The sequence below is a fragment of the Lactuca serriola genome, chromosome 1 (assembly GCF_051521515.1).
Source record: "Lactuca serriola cultivar US96UC23 chromosome 1, Lser_US96UC23_V15, whole genome shotgun sequence".
NCBI lineage: Eukaryota > Viridiplantae > Streptophyta > Magnoliopsida > Asterales > Asteraceae > Lactuca > Lactuca serriola.
This window is the reverse complement of record NC_136408.1, coordinates 103446276-103460163: the sequence shown is the minus strand read 5'-3', so window position 1 is coordinate 103460163 and position 13888 is coordinate 103446276. Positions and strand designations below refer to the sequence as shown.

Below are 13888 nucleotides of genomic sequence, written 5' to 3'. Positions count from 1 at the left end.
GGTTTATGGTTTAACAATATCAGTGTTCGTGATATTAAATTCGTTGTCACCACGAATTGAGTGAAACCCAAAATCCAAAACCATAGTTTCTGAATTACGATGAACAATTAAATTTGACAAAAAAAAACCTATATGGTTGGTACCTTTCGCATTTGGAATCTCATTTTTTTTATTTTTGCGACATCTTGTTGAGATGTTCTTGACCTAATACTTTTCCTCCCATGAGATCCAGTTTTTATTTTTCATGAGATTTCTACACTATCCAACCACTTAAATAATTCCAAAGCATACTTGTTATTATGGCTACACTGGTCAGACATGTACTTCTTCCAAACTTTCAGACTTATGTTGAGATTCGGAAGTTGGATGAAGCTTAAACCACCCTAAAGCCTAAATGTGAAGAAGCCTTTCACTGTTTCTCAACAAACAGATGATCGTTATTCAACGGGAAACCACACGGACCCTTCCGAGTCTCTCTTGACTCTGAAGGAAGAAATCGTTGCCCGAGATCCATCTGCTTTTATGTCTATTTTGACATCACAAATTCTCACATATATATTTTGATTTATTTGTTTATCTTTAGCACACTCTTACATGAAAATCCTTATGATTTTTCAAAAGTCTAGTTCTTAATTTTGAAAGGTTACTTTTTATTCTGAGAACAGGTTACGAAAATTTGTTGTTTGATTCCGAAAGGGTATAATTGAAAAGGAGGTTCAATGAAGATAAGATTTCAAAAGGGTGCGTTAATTTTGCAAAAGACTGACATCACGCGTGTCAGTTCAAATGCCGCCTGACATGCAAGTTGTCACGCAATACCAGGCTACTTTTATGGGATTTCGGAATATCAAATGGCATGATTTTCTCTCTCCACTTATCACAAATGTATAAAAGGAAAAATCGACGTTTGATTTACTTTACCACTTTCAAAATCTCTCAGGAAAAAATCCCTGTTTTTCTCTGCACTATTCATCGTCTTCTCCAACAACATCCATGGTCGCTTCGTATGAAACTCATTCTGTTGTTAAACAAACTGGTTCCACTGTGATGCTCAATATCAAGACAAATCAGAATCTCATTCTAGATCTTAACTCTTCAAGATACTTCGATGACCTCAAGCCAATGATTGAATGTCTGAAATATTCTCCTATTGCTCAAGCTCTGACAATGGCAGAAACTGTGCCGCTGGTTCATCTCTCTAAGGCATATTCCTTTTCCTTCTACAATCAACATGAAGGGGTGATTAATTTTGAAATCGATTCCCATAAAACCTCCATCTCAAAAACCTGATTTTGCAGGTTGTTAGGGTTTTCTTCCACACAGGGACTTGTTGATCCTGAATCAATTTCCTCCTCTGCCATTATCGAGATGTTTTTTTCAAATCAGTTATCTTGGTGAGATTACACTTTTGTCCAAGTTTAAGAAACCTCATCTTTCACCGATGTGGAATGGTATCTTCACTTTGTTATTCAAGAGTTTTTCTGAGCGCATTATTGGGTCAGACAGTGCCAGTAAGCTCTTCTGCATGCTTATCTACGATCTTTACATGGGTATTAACTTAGATTTTGGCTTAGTTCTTTGGCACAACTTGTTCAGAGCACACTATCTATATCAAGGCATTTGGAGATTTCTTGTGCTAATTTTTGGTCTATTATTGTTTAGAGGTCTATCACTCGCCTTCAGATTCAAGTACCAGAAGACTTGGCACTAGCTGCAATTCCAATATTCCATACCAACAACTTCATCGTCTCTGATCCTACTAAGTTTGATTTTGTGGTATCACTTCTGGAAGCCATGCTCCTTCACATTCCTGCAGATAATGTTATTATCAAGGAATACCGAAATAAGCCAGGTCCTCGTCCAATGTCTGATGCGATGCGAAAAACACTTGAGGAAGCGAGCAAACCAAAAATGGGAGGTAAACAAAAGATGAAAGCAGGAACTTCTGAACCTACTGCCACTCCGAAGAATAACGTTAAGAGGGCTGCTTGCAAGCCGACATCACCCTCACTCCCACACATTCTACTGCGATGATATCTCCCATTTTCACTTCTATTCCCATGTCAGATGATTCTTTTCATGTTCTGTAACATCCGGAATTTCAGGTATTTTATTTATTCGTTGAATTTCAAGTTTTATGGAAGAACTCGGCGAGTTTATGCGTAGACTCGCCGAGTAGAGACGCGAATCATTATCCGGGTGGATGGCTGGACTCAGCTAGTCGCCCCAAGGACTCGGCGAGTCCATGCTGTTTAATGAAACCCTAATTCCTCCGGTTTGGGGCCTATTTAAAGGGCCTTATGGCCGACATTTGCGGCTACCAAACCCCAGAGAGAAACCCTAAGTGAGCTAGAGCGTTTGTGAGAGGAAAGGAGTCATTTCTTGATCATTTGTTAGTGTATTTGCAAATAGAAGAGGACCAAGACAAGAGGAGGCTGAAAAGGGTGCTAATCCAGTGATTCCAGGGCTCAGATACTTCATTTTGAGGTATTCATTCGACCCTTCTTCAGTTTATGGTGTAATTCTTAGAGTTAGGGCTTTTTAGCCCCTTTAGAGGATGGTTATATGGAGTAATTGGTCCCTTCTCGTGTTGGTGTTGTAGATCTGGACCCAAAGAGGTCCAGAGACCCTTTTTCCCTTGAGCTTTATGGGTGTTAATGGAGGTTATGAGCTTAGGATGTCATTTTAGAGGCCATATCTTCAAATAAGGCCTTTGAGCCTTTGCATGAACACCAAGATGTTAGCTTTACGTGATTATAATGCTTTGGGAAGCTGGATCTATGGTTTAGAGAAGTGGATCTAACCTCAAGAGGTCAATTCAGATTGAGCATGGCATGAACTCGCCGAGTCCAATAGCCGACTCGACGAGTAGGACGAGGGATTTCCCGATAATCACACAGTTGGTGACTCACTGAGTTGGGGAAGCGACTCGGTGAGTCAGAGGGAATCTAGAGGAAAGAGTGCACGATGGTACTTGTCGAGTCAGGAGCCGGACTCGGTGAGTTGGGTCGGGACATTTCACAGATTGTGATCAGTGATTATTTTCAGAGTTGAGGTTGACTCAGTGAGTTGAATGAGGACTAGGAGAGTGAAGAACACGTGTGGACTCGCCGAGTCACAGTTGTGCACTCGGCGAGTTTGGTCAAGGTTGACCGTTGACTTCGTTGACTTTTCGGGTTAGTCAATGTTTGGACCTTAGAGTCATCAGAAGGGTAGGATAGTCTTTTACCCTTCCTAGAGGATGAATAGAGAGAAAGAGATTAGCCTAGCCATGAAGGTTGTATTAATTAGAGTATTTATTTCATGTGATTAGGCAGGGGCTAGACCAGAGTTTACCGAGTTAGAGATTTACTGAGATATCCGAGGTGAGTCTTCTCACTATAATTTACCTTGAGTAGGTAACTAGAGTTATGTGATACAATGTTTGTATTCTATATATGTATTATGTGTTGCACTGCATTATTCTATGTGATTTATGTTGTGCATGTTTATAGAGTTAGAACCTGAGGGTTCACAGAGTTTGGGTGCACGGACCCACAGGGTTATAGCCTCGAGTGGCTAATATGTGTTATATGTGGTATTTTGGGGAACTCACTAAGCTTTGTGCTTACAGTGTTTTATGTTATGTGTTTCAGGTACTAGTGAGGATCGTGGAAAGGCGCCGGCTTAATCAGTACACACACGAGATTTTTAGGTTATGAGATCTTGGGATTGATATCTGTTATGAATTGAATTTTAAAAAATGATGTTTTTATGAATAATGAATGAATTATGTTTTTATAAAACGCGAAAAATTGTTTAGAAATTTACGGTGTTACATGTTCTTTCTCCTCCACCTTCTCATAATACCACATTTATACCCATATCTACACCGATCACAATCGCTCCTTGTCCCAACGTATATGTTGGTGTTTCGCAACCATAGATCTCGATTGCTCAAACAACTCCCCTATACACCGAATCCACTGCAACAACCACTACAACCACAAGTTCATCTCTAGTAACTGTCAACTATCTGATACGGGGGCAAGTGCTTCTGGTGTTATGATCGGTCCTAGCTCTACCCCAATCTCCCCATTAAGAATAAATGCTCATGATATGATCTTTGGTGATGATTGTGATGATTTTCAAGATTTCTTTATAGTCCATTCACTGTTCATCAGGAGAGTGATGATGATGCACCCATGATGAAAGGGCAGTTGAAGGCCCTCGATGCTAAACTGGATACTCTGATTGAGTCTTCCAAATCTTCGTCTGATAGTGCATATTCCTTTGAGGCTCACAAAGCATTAATTGAGACTCTCACCAAGGAGCATCCCAAAAGCCTCGATGCTTCTCTAAAAGCTGTTGAAAACTTAGAAAAGACAGTTCGTGAAATGACCGAAAAAGTCGAAAAACTATTTGTTGATGTCACTCAGTTTATGGAGGATTTTCGGAGTTCCTTTGATAAAAATATAGTAGCTGCGAATAAGGTGATCACGAGTCTTGGCTCCACTCTTCAAACGGAGAAAGAATCTTTATCCAAGGTTCGTTCAGAACTCCGAGTGGATAATACAGAGATGAGTGCCTTTATCGTTTCAAAAATTGAGAAGTTACAGGCAAATGTTGTAATCGAGAATAAGATCATGGATAAACTCGCTATAAAGACCGAAAGTTCTTTCTGTACAACTTGCAAATGCCAACCAGTAGCTTGATGCTTTAAATTCCGAAAAGGGCCAAAAGGCTGTTCTCAAGAGCTGTGTCGCAGATGTTAACCTCTTCTTACAAAATCTCGTAGAGACTCGTGATTCGTTGCTCACAGTCTCGGTTTGACAACATATCGTTGATAAACTCATACCAGTATTCTCCATGCTTCATCATATAGAGGGTGTTTCAGAATCTGGGTATCTGCCGAAACAAAGGGGAGAAGCTAAGAAGCCATCTGCTGAAGAACCTAAGAAACCAGCTGATGATTCTGGTGAGCACGAACAAAAACCGCAACTGAAAGCAAAAAAAGATCAGAAGGGTAATGAAGCTTGTGGATTGAAAGGAAAAGGAAAGCTTGTTGTTGATGATGATGATGAAGAATAATAATATTTTTCTAAAGGGACAAAGCTCAAATGAAGGAAACGTGACAAGGAGCTTGATGAGAATCTGTGTGTTGCCAAGGAAGCTGAAGCTCGGGAAAAGGAGGCTCGTGATGCTCAAGTCACACTCAAAATTCAGAAGGCCCTCTTCCCTCCTTAGTCAATGGAGTGAATTTTGGATGAATCCATTGACAATCCGAATGTTCACTGGTTGGAGCCAGTTACTTCGTTTGAATTGGAAAACAATTCGGAGTCTTAGCTTTGTTTTCCGATCACTCCGAAGGCATTTTTATTCCGTTGTGTTGATAAGGTTGAGAAAGATCTTGATTCAGATAACGATGCCAATCTCATGTTTATCTCCTTTATTTTGAAGCACAGAAAGCCCCAATATCAAACTTGGAGTTCGAAGAAGATTACTGTTGTTAAAGTCTTTGGCTCGGTTGAAACCGAAAGCTTCATCAATGCAAGGTTCAAAGCATCATGAAGGGCAAGCAAATTGATCTTTGAATTCACTCTTGCTGATTTGTCGTGCCTTAATCCATATGATTGGATTTCTTTGTTCAATCTTTTAGCTAAAGATGAACATAAATTCGAACCTATTGTAACACATCTGAAAAGGATGTTGGTCTCCTACATTCAAGAAATCGGAAAAACGGATGTAGAGATCGCGACTGTTCTCTGAAAAAAAACCCATTGTGCAACCAAAAGAAGCTCTGAACGATGTCTCCAAGATGAAATACAGATAAAATCCAAAAGGATAAAAAATAAAAAAGGATAACTGGAGCGTTGCATTTTTATTCTACATCCATTCTGAACTACATATTGGGAATAACTGAGCAATGCAAAGTGAATGATGCTGCGGCTAAGAAGTGTTTCGCGGACATGATCAAGTGGTATATTGTGATTTGCAACACCTTGATTGGATTAATGCTGAAACTCTTCAAGGTTTAGAAGCGCCAACATCATTGAAGGATCTCCTCTTCGTATTTGACACAAAGGGGGAGACTGTTGGCTTATTTATTGTGTTGTGTCAAATTTAATATGTATGTATTTAGCCTTTATTAAATGGATTGGGCTATAAATATTGCATGCATGTTTTGTATTAAGGTTAATCGTTTTTGTGATTCCCTACTTTGTCTTTACAGAAAAGTTCACGTTGAACTCTTCTAAGGCATTGATTATTAATCATTCAGCACAACTTCGATCATTGTTCTTATTTGTTTGATTCACTTTACTGTTATGAATCTAACGATCTATTATTTATTAAATATACAGGAAAAACGAGTTTCCATATAATGGATACTATTATCCAGAAAATTCAGATATCCAAATTTTTCGGATACTAGATTCTAATATCCGAAATATCTGAAAATTTATAAAATCTCTATCTCTATCAAAATCCGAAATACCCAAATTTCGAATGTAAGAATTTTTAGATAATTTAGAATCGGATATCAGATTTTGCTGATCGGGTTTTTTGATTCATGTATTTATTAACACCCCAACGCACCATGTCGGGCCTGAAAAAATATGGTTTGGGTTTTATGAAACTTATCTATTGTGTATAAATATTAATTGTTTCTAATTTGAAAGCGAAACTCATCCAAATAATATAGTAGAATGCACCCCTTCTACACTAAATGCCCAATGTCCGATTCCCAGCCTATGCAATACTATTATTTTTTTGTTTTAAACTTGTTTTTTGAAAAAGAAATCATGCGTTTTCATCTTGGTTTTGGAAAAGAATTCATACGCATATCATCCGGTTTGGTTACGAACATGTTTCCTTTCCACTAAACATTTTTGTATTATCATATTTTTTGTTCACTTTTTTTTTGGGAACATAGGGAACAAGTGAATAAAAGACACAGTAATAAATGTATTATAAAGTGATATAATAAGCTGGAAATGCTTTACCAACATATGAAAGAAGCCGATTAATATATAAATTTTGTTACATATGTATAAACAATATTTTATTACATAAATAACTATTTACAACTTATGTTTTTTTGTTTTATCGTAAGTTTTTAATTATTTTATTTTTTTTCTAATTTTCAACTATAACCGAACCGAACTGAGTTTAACCAAAAAGTCGTTTTCGAAATGTAATTTCACTTCAAAAAACCAAAAAATCATAACCGAAACCGATATAGACATAATTGATTGTGTTTTAAACAGATTTGAAAAAACTAAAACCGGTTCAAAATCAATATATGGTGAACGGCCTTGATACAGAAGGTAACCGACCAGTTAATAAAATAATAAGTAATAAGTTAAAAATGAGTTTATGTTAAAAGAAAAAAGTTTAGGTCTAAAAAGAAAAAAGTGCAAAATATTGTCTTTTAAAAAAAAAATTAATTTAGGTGTTGGTGATGTTGGGTCTGAAATAACAAGTAACAATAACAGGAAAAAATTAGATCTTTTAATTTTGAACAAAAAAAAAAAGTTACCGTCGTCTAAAAGGAAAAAAATATCAAAAGTTTTTTGTTTTTTGTTTTTTTTTTTTTGGGAAATAACCCATTACTTAATTACTTTACAATCTCAAATGTTGGAGTAAATTGTGGGTAAATGAATCTTCTTTATATATAGAAGAAGGGAAGGTACTTAAGCATACCATACAATGATCAAGATCTTCTAATCAAATTTGTTTCTTTTTTTATAAGTTATCGCTTGTTGATTGTTTGTCATCAATGTAATTTCCTATCATCTATTATCATATGTTTACTTTTATTGTCTTGCATCCTTTAAGAAATATTATGGATTTTGGATTTATAGGTAGAAAAAAAGAAGTCAAAGACATCAAAAGTATTAGGATTTTAAAACTTGTAACGTCCACTTTGACGTGAAACAAATCAAACAAAGATTATATGGTTGTTATGGAGCACCTAACTTGTACAGGAAAGCCATATAAGGTTGTATGAGCCAATGTAAAGGAGATAAATGGTGTGCTACAAACAAGTAATTAATATAATTATTAGATAATCATCCAATTAATTATAGTGTCTATACTCTGAAATATATTATGGTCTAGACATTCATGTTTATGGATTTTAAGAATAAATAACAAATATAGTTTTGACGGTTACATTCTTAATATATATATATATATATATATATATATATATATATATATATATATATATATATATATATATATATATATATATAAATCATAGTTAATGAGTTTTTAACTTCATGCGAATAACAATGCTTTGTTTGACAATTTACTTGATAAAAAAAATTCTCTTTACTCTACATATTACATCAAGAGTACATTAGTTTCATTATTTGATATTTTGCATGGGTTTCTCACATGTGTTTAATTATGGGTATCACTTAATAAAGAACGTTTCTCACATGTGTTTAATTATGGGTATCACTTAATAAAGAACATCATCTGTAGTGATTTTAATTTGTTGTTTGATTTACAATGACAATTAATCCAAATATACTATAAAGTAAATAACGTTATCCAAACAATGTTCAAGATATTTTTCAAATTCTTGTGTACAATACATTAAGACGCTCATTAAGAGCTTAATTCTCTAATTTGATTTTTCAAAAAAAAATGTCTCTTTTAAAAATATGTATATAAAAATTTTTGATGTGCACGTATGCAAATCAAGAGTTCCATATATGCACATTTTGAAATTGATTTTTTTTTTTCAAAAGTGATTAAAATCCAACGACTAAAGTTTCGCAAAATTATTTTGAAAAAAAAATCATACAAAAAATCACCTTTCAAATGATCCTAACTAACTAAGGTTCCATTTGATAGTTTCTGTCTGGTAAAGTGCTGTCTGGGAAAGTTTTCTGACTGGGAAAGAAACCATGCTGTTTGATTGTAAATCTGATTGACCGTGCTTAATGATAAAAAAAAAGTAATAATTCAATAAAAAATAAATTTAAAAAAAGTTATTTAAAAAAGTTAACAATCCAATAAAGAAAGAAAGAGGTGCGGTTTTGTGTATAATTGTCTTTCCAGCCCATTCAGTCAGAAAGATATGATTTTGAGGCTTTCTGGAAAATACATATCTTATCGGGAAAGGCCTCTTTTTTTGTGCAAATCAAACAATCTTTTTGGTCCATTCAGCCAGAAATATATGTTTGGACCTGGAAATATATGTATGAAACGAGACCTAACTAAATATAAACACATACACACGCACACGCACACGCACACACACACACACACACACACACACACATATATATATATATATATATATATATATATAGGGATGTTTAGAAAAAAAATAGTAAACACTTTGAAAATATAAAAACACTACTTTTATGTTATTCTTTGTACAATGAATTTCGTATCCACAACTTTATTTCATTATTTAGCAATGAATAAATGAATAAACACACTTTAAAACTAATATTAAAATTTAGTACAATAATGCACATATACAGAATTTATAATAAAATAATAACATTCTAATGAATATATGAATAATCAAACATTAATATTTACATTATAATTATACCAACAATACACATATACAACATTTATTGCAGAATAATAATACAAACATAGAGTTTTTCCGTTTTCACACTATTTACTGTATTTAATTTGAACTCATATATATATATATATATATATATATATATATATATATATATATATATATATATATCACATTAATGTTAAGTAAAAAAAGTTAGTATCAAACGACAAGCACTAACATGAATGAAATCTTTTTACTTTATTTTATGTATAATTGTTAAAATTACAAATTATGCGAACAAGACTAATAGTTTATTTACCTAATTAATATAACGATTCAACAAACTTTAATGATAAAGTTTAGCTTGTCAACATAACTTTTTGTTTTAATGTTGAAGATTTCAATTTTAGCAATTGAATTTGTTATACAATGCTACTAATGAAATAAAAAATACAGGTCAAATGAAATTTTAACACCTTAATATTAGAATAAATATTTGTACACATTATGCTAACATTTACAAAGATACAGTTCTGACTCCTAAACTAAATTTATTTCGTGATGTATATAAGTAATTATGGATTAAAAAAATAACTGATTACAAATCAAGTTAGAAAAAAGAATAAGAAATTGCTAATTATATCATGTTGTAGAAACGGTATTAATAATTAAATAATAAAATTTAGTATTATATTTAATTTTAAAATATTACAATATTTATAATTACCCTTTTTACAATATATTAAATTCATTGGTATTCACATATGAATATGCTTACATATGTTTATTTGTTATTTTTGTGTTAAATAGATCCTCATGACAATTACATTTTGTAGTTACATACATCTATACGTAAACATATATACGCAACAAACATTGCAACAAATCAGATATCCATAGGAACTTTCCATTTCTTGAAGGTTCTAAATACTTCAGATTTTTTCTATAAGAAATAAACCCAAAACATTCTTGTATATTCATCAACAAAAGTAACGTAATACTTGTACCTCCCACTAAAGCGAAATTGTATACATCTAAATGAACTAACTCCAACTTCTCGACCTTGGACGGTTGGCCAACCTCAAAATATTTCCAGGGGGCATGTCATATATTTGTTTCAGCCTCAAAATGTGTCATGGGCCATTTTCGTCGGTCGTTTTTTGGGCTTGTCCTTACGAAATTAACTCTCACCATGAAAGCTGGTCAAATGTTATAATAGTCATTTTAAGTCGGACAACGACCGAATATGTTATAAAAATTAAATACATTTAGACCAAAATTGCAAAAAGATTCCTTTGTGCACCAGATACAAGATAATCATCTAAACTCAAGATCAAAAATGTTTCCAAAGTCAATTAAAAAAAGGAAGATATTAAAGCTGATAAACCAGGAATAAATCTCAGAATACTCCGAGTAACAGAACAACAAGTAGATCAACCGACCAAACCCTTCGATCTCCATTTCTTTCTAATACATACAGTGTCTGACAATGGAAAGGTGAGAAAATTAATATTTCAACTTTAGTCATTGACCTACTTTCTCATCTGCTCTGTTACTTTAGCAACTTTACATGAGCACTGACCAGTCACTAGTGTTTCTTTCCATTTTAAACCTACAAAAATAATTAATAAGTGAATTACTAAAACTACTTCCTTACTTCCAAGAAAAGGTTAATAATAAAGTAGTTTTTAGTTAGTCATAGGAGGAATAAGCTCACTTGTCGCATTAGGACCTCAGGAACTCATATTTCCTCAGCTATTGGAAGCCATTCTCATCTACCTTTTGACTTTGTGAAGCCGAATCAATAATATTTGGCTGAATATCCTCTGGTGTGAATAATGAATACTCAACCCGGAGTCTGGAACGCATACTGCCTGAACCATTAAGTTTAGGGACTAAAATTTCAATTTCATCTGGCCACTCTTCCGTAGCAACCATCTCGATGAGGACGCTAGCATATCCAGCCAAACCTTTTCCTGATTCACATTTGGTTTCTGTCAATGAGTCAAAAGCTAGCGGGTTTCCAAGATTACTAGCTATAGTATTCAACCCCTCTTCAGTCCAAAGCTCGATTGGAATATCAAATATTTTAATCCATAAAGGGACTTTCTCTTCCATGGGTTTTGAAAGGTCTAATCCTGCTTCCCATCTTTGCAAATATAAAGGAACATTTTCTATTGTCCATGGGCGATTCTCCATTACATCGATCAAGCCCTTTTCGTTGTTGAATTTGAAGAAGTAGACACCTTGGTCATTCATCACCACATCCTCAATCCCATGGGCAGTCCACATATTGCGTATGTGGTGGTTGACTATTGAGTACGTGACACCTTCTCCAACCAAATAACCATATAACATATGAGGGAAAAGCTCACTACCTCGTTGAACAACATCAATCGGGATCACAGCTGCACCACTCTCTTTATCGATTTGGGGTTTAATAAATCGAGGATTTAAGATTTTACTTATCTTGATCCCCGCGTCTTCTTTGGAAAAATTCATTTTCGTGTCCTCATGCTCTTGAGTCGACATGATGTTTCTATTAGCATTGAAAAATAAATCCTTACGAGTTCCAAAATTTGAAGGTTGACCCCGATCATCATACATTGTTTCACCATGATCTTGATCATCACTCATAGCCATAATGTTTCTACTTGCAACCCAAATGTCTTTATCCCATTCATATGTGACAACCTCTCTCCAACCCTCCGAGATAGTTGTATGAACCTCTAGATCCTTCTTTGCGAGTTTGCTGTCTTTGGTGCTGAAGCACCCATCTCGACGATCTGAAAGTCCACTGATCACGGTTGGCGGATCGATTTTGACACTCCTAGCTGAAAAAAAAAAGTCATTAGGACCTTCCTTTCTATAGTGGAAATATTCTCAATCCTTATATTTTATGATTTAATTAGTCTTACCAAAAACAAACTTCTCCACATTCCCGGATTTCAGGGCGATACAATTGTTGTTATCCCCAACAGCGGTATTCAAGTTAAGCAAACAGCTTTCTCCATTCTCATTCAACACAAGAGTAGAACATCTCTCTTCCTCAAGAAGCAAAGATGCCCCATTTTTCTTCCCTTCTCTTACTGCATCATTTTCTTCTTCCTGCTCCAGTGTTAAACTTGGGAAATGAAAAACACAACTTCATTTTTTATAGATGTTTAAGTGCAGGACTTAAATTAAGAATTATGTGGCTAGTTTTTTTTAAGGTCAAATCTATTCTACTCCTAAACTACTCTAAAATCTCCACCTATGTCCCTCACGGGAAAGTAAAAGACAAAGTGCAAATGTAGAAAGGAAAAAATGCAAATGTATTTTTTTTTTCATTCCTATAAATATTTTGACATATCTTTAAGTCAGGTTCATCTGAAACAATTTGGATAAGCTTTTCACGATAACTTACAATTAAAGTTGCTAATTTTTGCATTTCATACAACTTATATGGCACTTTTAAAACCTAATTTGTGGAAACATAGATAACAGATTTGGATTGTGTATTCCTTTATTCATTCGATGAGAGAAAGATTGGGGTGCTAAAAAGTATACCTTGAGTGTTTCTCCAACAATGTTTGATTTCCTTTGGGACAATGCTCTAAACCACATTCTCTCTTCTCATGAAAACACACCAAAAGTAATACATTAATTATCATGCATATACATAGGGTGTTCAATACCGAATATCCAAATTTCGGATATCCAAAAATTTTTAATAATGAATTTTGATATCCGAATCTGTTTCTAAAATTTCAAATTCGAATTCGGATAAGCGATATTTGAATTTTTTTCAATTTAATTTACCAATCCTATAAACCAACAATATTGACTAATAATTATACAAAAAATATCTTAATTAACATCTATACCTAACAATAAAATAAAATAAAAATAAAAAATTCGCATGTATAGTCATAGACGTCTTGTGGACTACATAATGCAACTATATACTCGTCCAAAAAGTTAGAAACTATACATAGCTTATATGTGAAGAGGTAATGCAATTATATAATACAGAAATTCTTAAACTCTGCACAGTTTCTTACGGTTAGGTCTTATCCATTAAAACTAAAATTATAAACAATAAACATTAACAAGATCAACTCCATTTACGAAATCCAAGTGCCACACTCCAATTCACATTCCTCTAACTATTTTGATTATATATATATATATATATATATATATATATATATATATATATATATATATATATATATATATATATATATATTGGATACAAAATATCCTAAATTTGAAAAATAACTATTCCCAAATCCAAAATTCGGGATAGTTTCCTGTCCGAAATTCGGATATTCATACTCGGATATTGTTGAACACTCCTAGTCTGTAGGAAAAAGTAGTTGTGCC

The 13888-nt window shown here is 33.8% G+C and overlaps 1 protein-coding gene across 1 annotated transcript in view; it reads right to left on the bottom strand.

Moving 5' to 3' along the window:
• Positions 1-10744: 10744 nt before the first annotated feature.
• Positions 10745-13888, bottom strand: part of LOC145096597 (uncharacterized) — a 30796-nt gene continuing 27652 nt past the window's right edge. Inside the window, exons 5-8 of the mRNA XM_079034110.1 lie at positions 13070-13131; positions 12439-12628; positions 11238-12354; positions 10745-11132 (exon numbers count right to left, since the gene is read on the bottom strand). Of these exons, the coding sequence (XP_078890236.1) occupies positions 11276-12354; positions 12439-12628; positions 13070-13131 (1331 nt within the window). The 3' untranslated portion in view covers positions 10745-11132; positions 11238-11275. The remainder of the gene's footprint in view (positions 11133-11237; positions 12355-12438; positions 12629-13069; positions 13132-13888) is intronic.